Raw genomic sequence first — 9,310 nt, 5'->3', positions numbered from 1 at the left:
GGGGAAGCAATGAAATTTCCAATTTTCAGATAATTAAAAATTCAGGAGTATAATTACCTAAATATCAGTGTCACCAGATCGTGACGTCACCCCATCTAAAATTGTACAGGTTTTTGGCTATAAATCGCCAAAATCTGGCAACCCTGCTAAATATGTCTAATTTCTATCAATTTTCATGGAATAATTGTACTGAAATTCACAGTTTCCATTGATTTTTAACTTCCCGATCCAAAGGGAGGAAGTTATTTTATTTTCTTCCGTCTTGTTCTTTATAGGCTTTAATTTTATTGAGAATGCAAAATACTTTCAGAGAAGCGTTTAGGTGTGTTGTTCTTTTCCATGAATTCTTTACGTTCTCAATGAAGATTGATAGTAATGACGGGAGTAATAAAAATTCGGTATGCAATGGGGGCATTTGCTTACGAGGTCTATCCACACAAACTTCCGGAGTGTTGGTTTATTATCGCATAGTAAAAAAAATTGATTTCACGGACAGTTTAGGAGTACTTTTCAGGAGGATGATATTGAATTTGATTGGGGGGGGGGGCTGGCTAATAATGCAATTTCAAATTTCACTAAAAATTTTCTGGATTTTCAGCTTCTTGAGCAGGAGGAGAATGGGAATTATCCAACTTACCTGAATGTTCAATCAAAACGTGAATATGCCATATGAAATTGCGCAAAATTTTCAATTAAGTGAAAATCCAAGAATAGATTTGTTGTAATTCCGGCCGAAAAATACTATACCTAAATATTTAAATTAATATGTTAGTTCTTAAGTCCATAATAATATGTTAATTATTTTTTATTTGTGATCTTATCCATAAAAATCCGAAGCGGCTGTATTCTTGATACAGCACTTAGACTTAACGAATACAAGTCTAGGGTGTTACTCATGTGCGGGTGCGTTTTTTTTTCAAATTTTCTGCAAAATCGGAGAATTTTTGCGAATTTTATGGAAAAATCTAGAATTTTCTAGACTTTCGACAGGCAATACTGACCGTCAGGGGTAACTCCGAGAATGGCCCCCAACATGAAATTAAAGACGTGTCCACCTCAAAAGATGAAAGTTTCGTGAAGTTGTTTTATATTGAAATATATAAAAATTACTTGGCCGCCAATCCTCAATTCTGATTGGTCAATGAGTCGCGTGACGTTAGTCCCTGAAAAACTCACGGTATTTTCCAATTCTTCAAACTTACAAATGATTCTTCGCGTCATAGTTATCCATTTTTTCATGCTTGGCATGCGCTTTCTTGAATCCCATCAATTTCAATGCCATCCATTTTTCGGCTTGGATATAGTTTCTAAATTGTAGAAAACCAAGAAAATTTACCGATTTCTTAAAGAATCGTAAAAAAAATTCTGTTTTTTTATTTTTAATTGCAGCACAATTTAGAAAATTATTCAGTTGTTTAGAAAATTCTCAGTTGTCTGAATAACTGAAGAAAATTGTTCCCTTTTTGAGACAATCGATCGCAACACTTCCCTTATTTTTCACCAACTACTGGAATTGATCGGGTCACTTTGAAAAATGAAAGGGAATTGGTCAAAGACTGAACTTTATTCATTAATCTTTCACTTATCGTTCATCTCCATCATCGATTGCGTTTTTGTTCCTGTGCATCATTGACTTTTATGAGTGCATAAAATTTAATACATTTGACGTGTGACTGAAGAAAAATAAGATCCTCGCAAGTAAAGGACGTGATAGACCAACGCGCGCCCCTGTTTTATTTTCTCTTAATTTTCATGGAATAACCGAAATGAAATTTACAGTTTCCATTGATTCTTTCGTTGTCTTTCACCTTATCCTCCATAGGTTTTTTTCTTTTATTGGGAATGCAGAGGACTTTCAGAGAAACGTTGAGGTGATTCGTTCCTTCCCATGAATTCTTTACTTTCTCAACAAAGATTAATCGTGATGACATGAATAATAAAAATTCGATATACAATAGGCATATGTTCAGGAGCTCTGTTCACGCGGACTTCCGCAGTGTTGGTTAATTTTTGCGCAGTTAACGAAATAAAAGTCCACCGTCACAGTTGCCTGCAGGCGATGTAACACCTGAATTGAGGAAGTTATTGCTACATAAAAAAAAAATACCTGGATCATTTTATTATCACTTTCGTTTAGATGATTTCTTTTATTCCATTTCACACGGTATTCATAGTTTTTACGAGTGAGACTAAATACCTAAATTGCTATTGTTCAATCACACATACACATAATCATGAAAAAATAGTTTATGACACTTCCGCAATTAAAAGCTAGGATATATTCAGCATATTTATGATGTAACGAAACGCCTGTGCAAAATTACCCAGTCATACACTCTCATTCGATCATTTAAACTCTCCACTATTTTTTGCTCACATAACATTAACACGAGTTTTCACGGATTTCTGCACTACACACTGCGCCATCTGCGGTCGATCTAGCCATCGCATATCGATCGCTGATCGCCCACTGATTTTTATGGCAAATATTTTGAATGAATTTAACAGTCGTGTCGGTAAGCCAGATCTCCTGGTTTCATTCATCCGAGAGGGAATTTCAACTCGTTCCTCTGATTCTCATGTCCAATTGTATTTTAATTATAATACAGGTGTTTTTTTTTCATTCACGTTGTCACAACATTTACGTCAGCGTGACGACAATTGTCGACAGTCAGAATTCTTGGTTCGTTTGCCATCAATTCTTTTGTTTCGTCAGGACACACTGTGATTCTGGAACAATTAAGGAATAAGTAGAGTATCACGTATGAAAAAATTCATTGGGCAATTCTAACGCTATCGCTAGGGGTTTCTATTCACTTTTACTGAACTGAGATGTAATTATTTTAAGAACATATGTTGCTCTTTTTTTGTGGATAATATCTCGGGCGCAGACGTAGCCATAATCATAAATTAGAACTAGCGTTAAATTTTCAACTAGCTAATTGTTCAGTAGTATTTTACCATTTTTAACATAAAATTAATCGTCAATTAAATATTCAAATTCCGAATTATTTCAGCAATCAATAATTTAGTTGGGAAGATTAACGATTATTTGGTTGACCGCCGGAGCCCCACACTCCCCGCGTGACCACTACAGCCTTATGAAACTAGTATTATTCGCGTAATGGACAATTGACAGTCCTATATTATCAATTATTTAATTCATTATCAATCGGAAATTTAAATTATCAATTGTTTTATTATTTTTGCTTCCGACTTGAAGCAAAAATAATAAAAAAATTTTGATCGATTTTTTGATTTTCTAATTTTAATTACAAATGATTTAGCAAATGTTATGAAACCTGAAGAAATGATGTCGTTAAGGTCACGTTTGTATGTATGTATCCGACAACTTGGGTTTTTGGTAATTAATTTTGAGAAAATTCAACATAAATACCGTGAAATTTGTAAATAAAAATCTGAAATTTTGGCTCATTGCAGCTATTATTGCGCTCAACTTTGGCGTGCTATTGCAGCCCAATCACTCCAGTAGTTCCTGAGATATAACAACTTATTTAAATTTCGGTTTCCTCAACATCTCAAAATCTACTGCACCGATTTCAATTTTTTTTCAAAATACTTGTCTCGATGGCCTCTATGTAAGTCAACCAGAATATCTAGGCTCTCCAATACGCAGTTGGAAATATTGCTGTTTTTCCGTTCTTCATGAAAAATCTGGTACGCACGATAACTTGAGAAAAAAAAGAGATTGCAAGTTGAAAGCGCACGGAGAGAAATTTTTTAGAAAAATTCTAGTGCTAACACGGGAAAAGAGGCGCAGTGACGGCGAGGATAAAATTCGAGTGCAGAAATCACCCGAAATTTTACCAGAAATACCAAGAAATTTTTCCTGAACGGCACTAGAATTTTTCACAGCCGGTGGATTGTGATTTTTTCCAGTGCTCATACGAGAATTTTTCTAGAAAATTTCTCTCCGTGCACTGCTTTGCGACCGGAATGACATAAATATATATTTTCGGCCACACGGAGAGAAATATTCAATAAAAATTACGTATCTCTTCCCTAACTCCAGAGCGAAATGTGGTTGTAGTAAATTTTACGGAACTGTCACGGAATTTTTGCAGAGCATTCCGTAATTTTTACCTGAATCTCGTGTAAAAAATTACGATACCGTCGCTTAAATTTTCTGAGTCGATTCCGTAATCGGTGAGCGAACTGTGAGTTTCGTAATTTTTACTGAACATTTCTCTCCGTGCAAGTGACGAAGCTAATTTATCTTCAAACTGTCTGTGAATGGTGTTTAAGGGTGCCAAGTGAATTTGAAAAAAGATTCAAAAAAAATCTTTTCTTTCCCTCCATCATTGGAGAAATATGTATTCATCCATCCGACGCAATTTCAAGCCCGCAACCGGAACTAGACATCGAGAAAATAAATGCGGAAAATCCTCTATTTCGCGTGACGAACCTCGAGAAAGCATGGGATCAAATGGGTACGGCGGGTTCAAATATCTCTTCTTCACCCCGGTACCCCATTGTTTTTTGTCGCCATCACATTGAACACATCATTCCTCATATCTTCAAATTTTTTCCTGGGTGGAAACGTCCAATTTAATCAAAACTCCATAAGAGGCCGTGTATAAGACTGATTTTGTTTATTTAATTTCTCGATATCCATAAGTTCTAAAATTTTGAAATTGTCACCGATGTTCACCATCTGTCTAATACTATTAATTTAAAAAATTATAACTTTGTTGGTGAATGTCAATTTTCAAGGTCATCGCCAAATTCACTTGGCACCCTTAAATTCCGTTTTACTGCCAGCGCGATGAAAAAGATTCCCTCTCAAGTGTAACTATCACTTATTTTCAGTGACACTGTGCCGAGAAGCCCTTAAAATGCGCAATTTTTTTCCTGAACCTCAAACTTTTTTCCTCCTCTCGACGAAAAGAATTTTAAGGATTCTATTAATTACCCAGAAGCGAACTCAAGGCTCTCAATCTTCAGACTATCGATGAAAGCCTTCGGTATTTCCAGAAATCTCCAGGTTAAAGGATTGAAAACGGATGTTTGATACTCCCACTTGATTTCCACTGCCTCTGGCTTCCCCACAAGATCGCCCGGGAGCACCAAAGTGTGTGATGTTCCAGGTTCATAGTACCTCGATGTTTCACTCAGAGGAATTCTCTCCGACATCTTCCCCCCAGCCCCAATGACTCTAATGACGAAAATTCCAACGTCTCCGCCGTGCTGCACACTCTCATCAGTCTTTGATATGTTTATCGAGACTTTATAATGGCCCCCTAGAGAAATTGCAGCTTTCTTAAGGGCATTTATCCAAAATCGCAAGTACTTCAAAATAATTAATTTTTTTTAAACTGAGAGATGAAGATATTCCTTTCACTTTGATGCAAATTTCAATTTACCAACGTATGTTCATTATTTAGAAATGAAATAGACAAAATGCACCAAGTACAGTAGAGTCTTCGTATAAGATACCTCTCTATAAGATACCTCGCGCTCCGAGCGCTCGAGGCCTACCCCCATACGGAGAGAAATTTTTCTACGTTAGAGAAATTTTATCCTGATAAAAATAGAAATTACCGTGCCGGTAGAGTAAAAATTACTGTACCGGTAGGTTAAAATTTACCCCGTTCTAGAATTTTCGTTGTTATCTACATAAAAATTATTGGACTGGAAGGGTAAAATTTATTATGCGTCAGGATAAAATTTCTCTAATGTAGCATAAAATTTGATAATCATATATTAATTTTTACTAAATTGCGTAATAGAAATGAGAACTTTTATAGAACGGTAGAATAATTTTTATCAAAAATTTCTCTCCGTGCACTCTCGGCACTTTTGTCGCCTCCCGAATGTTAATGTTCCGTGGGTTTCTTATAAGATACCTATGGCCCGGGTCATTTTTCAACGGGAAGAGAGTAGTTATAAGGATCAAACGGTGTTAAGGGTCAAACGGTGATTATTCTCGAGTCCACCAACAATTCCCGAACATCAGTTGCCATTCTATCACGCGGGGTTATGTTTAGAGAGAAACGGGAACGCGGGCGATACAAATTCAAAACATTAAACACATAAATTGATTAGTTATCGATATTCATTCAGTAAAAATGAAAATTTCATTGAATTCGGGCGCAACGAGCGAGATATCTTATTTGAAACCCGCTGATCCCTATTTTTCTCCTCCCTATGGGCGCGCGTAGTGGGGGCATAGGGGTTCCCGCACTGATAGAATGATTCATTTATTCCAAACGAGATTCGTTAACTATTAACGAATGGAAGAGTTGAATATGACCAAATGAATATTCGTTAATAGTTAACGAATGGTTCACTTGAATGGCGAAAGTCAAGTCAAACAAGGCTCCTCAAATGTACATTCGTTAACTATTAACGAATGAACATTTGGTGGGACCGAATAGACCCTAACCTGCAACCAAAATCCATTCGTCAACAATCCGTTCTATCAGTGCGGAATTCCACTCTTCTACAGTCTCTAAGTTATCTTATACGATGCCTCTACTGTACATGCGCTAACATGCGCTTATATGAGATAGAAGCATTCAAATATTTCCTCTTTTTGCCCGGGTACCCCAGATTTTTCTTTGGCCATTGGATTCAGTATGATTTTACACATTACTTTCTATTTTTATTTCGATTTTTAGAGTCTTCTAGTATCAATTCTAGTTATCAATTTGAACATAAATTTTATAAAAGCCCGTGTATCAGGAAAAATTGGTTTATTCATTTCTACCGAAACTATTGCGATTAATTTTTTTAACGTTAGAAAAGTTAGTTTTATATGTTCTGCTGTCAGTCGAAAAAATTACAGAATGTTTTTTTTCATGAAAAAAAAAAAAAAACACATTTACCGACAATTCACCGACACTGGCTAAACATCCTTAAAGTACTTTCCTCACATGTACCAACATTTCTAACTTTCTTACAAGTGGCAACAAAACTACTTACGACAGAAAGGCTTCTCTGACGCCGTCATCAGGTACACTGATGCGTGATAATTCCCTGGTTGCGCATCAAATCCCAGTCTGGGACAGTATTGGTTGACACAATCGAAGCACATTCCTTGCTGAAACTCATTCCAGGAGGAACATGGGACTGCCAAGAATGGGCAGACAGTATTGATGCTTTCGATGAAGTAGTCATAACTGCGAATGTGATTGCACCCCAGGAATCTCTTGATTCCTGCGTGGAGGAAAAAGTTGGGGATAAATTACCAAACAAATCAAGTAATCGTGGAGCCAACTCCATTTTCAGTATTTTTCAGATTAAATATAATTGTATTTTAATTTCAATATTCAATATAGTATTTTTAATTGATTATTTTTCCCAATCGGATTTTGACCAATCAGAGCGCAGTATCTGAGGCTACCCGACAGTTTTATTTCGGATATTTCCTTCTAGTTTGAATATTTCGCAGTAGTTCTTCATTTTTTTTGCCTGAATATTCAACTTTCTAGATTATCCCAGGCTATAATTTAGGAGAGCGACATTTGATACGATTTGGAAGGAAAAATCGTGAAATATCAGATCTAATTGATAATTCAATAGAATTCTAAAATTTGTAGGAGAAAAATGAGAATTCCTGAACTCATTTAAATTTAGAAACAACCAATAACATTTTCATCATGCTGCGTGTAAAGTGACATTTTATGTACACTCCGCGTACACAAAACTCCCCTTCACACGCATTATGATTACGACTTTTCAGATACTGCTGTTACGTTCACCTCGTGCCGGCAAGTGGAAAAGTCTTTTCGTTTACTTGTAAACGTGAAAGGCACAGTTCGGCCACTCGCTGAACGTAATATCACTTTCAAAAAATATTGTTCGACACATACGAGACGGAAATTTTCAGCTCGTGTGATTGGCAGCCCTGGGCTTTGCCTCGGGCCGCCGACTTCGCACTCCTGAAAATTCCGCCTCCCTAGTATCGAAATATACTAGCTCAACTCTCGTGGAAATAGACTATTTCGATACAAGTGCGACAGATTTGTTATGAGTGTGAAGTTGAAGGCTGGAGGCGAAGCCCAGAGCTGTCCATCACACGAGCTAAAAAATCCACGTATAATTGGGGACGCTTAATGACAAGACGCCCTCTATGAATGGCTGCGTTAAGGGTGCACATCTACGATACACAAGCAAATGGGGGCTTGTGTGAGCGCGTGTGTGTATACCTCTTTGACGGCCATATTGGCAAAAAACAGCGCCCTCAACGATATTTCTTGTTCCCAATAGTATATGTCAGGACGATGCCTTCGGCTCGGACGCCAACTCCACGCGAGTAAAAAAAACCCATGGCACTAGCCGTGAACGATATTTTTCCATAGTGACTTTCAGTTTTACGAGTTTTGGGAAGGATTACTACTAATTCCCGGACGAGAAAAAGTAAAGATCATTACGGAAAAAAAATTCAATAGAATGACCTAGCGAATTCGTTAGACAGATTCTATTGGAATTCTATTAAATTTTCTATTAGTTTTTGGCCGATTCTATTGAAATGTTCGATAGAAAATATTTTATTGAAAAAGTATGTGGAATTCGATTTTTCTATACAACTTATTCTATTAACATATTTTCTATAGCATTTCCTTGGCTAAAATTTTCTGTTTCACTCAAGTTTTTTTGTTGGATATTCTTGGTGAAAAGCAAAGAAAAATAGAATGAAAAAACCTTAGAAAATTTGAGCCGAGGAAATTTTATAAAAAATATTTCAATAGAGCAAGTGATATAGAAAAATCGAATTCAGTAGGTTTTTCTATTAAATTTTTTCGAGCGTGTCCTTGTCGCACATTGGTCGAACTGCATTCCCGAGTCGAGGAATTGGTTCTGATTGGACGTACACAGGTCTTTCAAGATCTCTCCAGACCTAGATGGACCTGGTAAGTCCTAATCAGTTCTGCGACGTACTTTTCCAGAGACCATTCGAATCCTCAGTTCTTTTCGGTCCTGAGAAGTCCTCCTCGATGCTACCGAGAACGCGTGATTTTACGAGCGGGTGAAAGGGAAGGCATGTATGCGGAGGGTTGAAATTTGTAGCCAACGAGGAGACAGGGTTGCAGAATATATTTTAGCCACCCTCATCTCCCCGTTTGCAGGCGGTGTTTAAATAAAAAATAGTGAACGTTGATTCTGTATTTATTGACCCCCTGATGCCAATGAAACCCTCGGAGGTGACAGAAATGGGGAAAAAAAATTTTTCATTTTCACGTGGGTCAAGGGTGAAAGTCGATTTTCGCCAAAATTGAATTTTTTCGCCAAGTGAAAGTTGATTCTGTATTTTCTAACAATTCTGATGCCAATGAAACCCCCAAAG

General features: G+C 36.8%; 1 protein-coding gene across 1 annotated transcript in view; it reads right to left on the bottom strand.

Moving 5' to 3' along the window:
- Positions 1–1,545: 1,545 nt before the first annotated feature.
- LOC107044837 (pancreatic triacylglycerol lipase) overlaps positions 1,546–9,310 on the bottom strand; it is an 18,478-nt gene continuing 10,713 nt past the window's right edge. The window contains exons 5-7 of the mRNA XM_015266881.1: positions 6,946–7,179; positions 4,934–5,261; positions 1,546–2,730 (exon numbers count right to left, since the gene is read on the bottom strand). Of these exons, the coding sequence (XP_015122367.1) occupies positions 2,625–2,730; positions 4,934–5,261; positions 6,946–7,179 (668 nt within the window). The 3' untranslated portion in view covers positions 1,546–2,624. The remainder of the gene's footprint in view (positions 2,731–4,933; positions 5,262–6,945; positions 7,180–9,310) is intronic.

Source organism: Diachasma alloeum, unplaced genomic scaffold (genome assembly GCF_001412515.2).
Source record: "Diachasma alloeum isolate Michigan unplaced genomic scaffold, Dall2.0 Dall_scaffold_00827, whole genome shotgun sequence".
Classification (NCBI taxonomy): domain Eukaryota; kingdom Metazoa; phylum Arthropoda; class Insecta; order Hymenoptera; family Braconidae; genus Diachasma; species Diachasma alloeum.
This window is presented reverse-complemented; position numbering and strand designations above follow the sequence as displayed.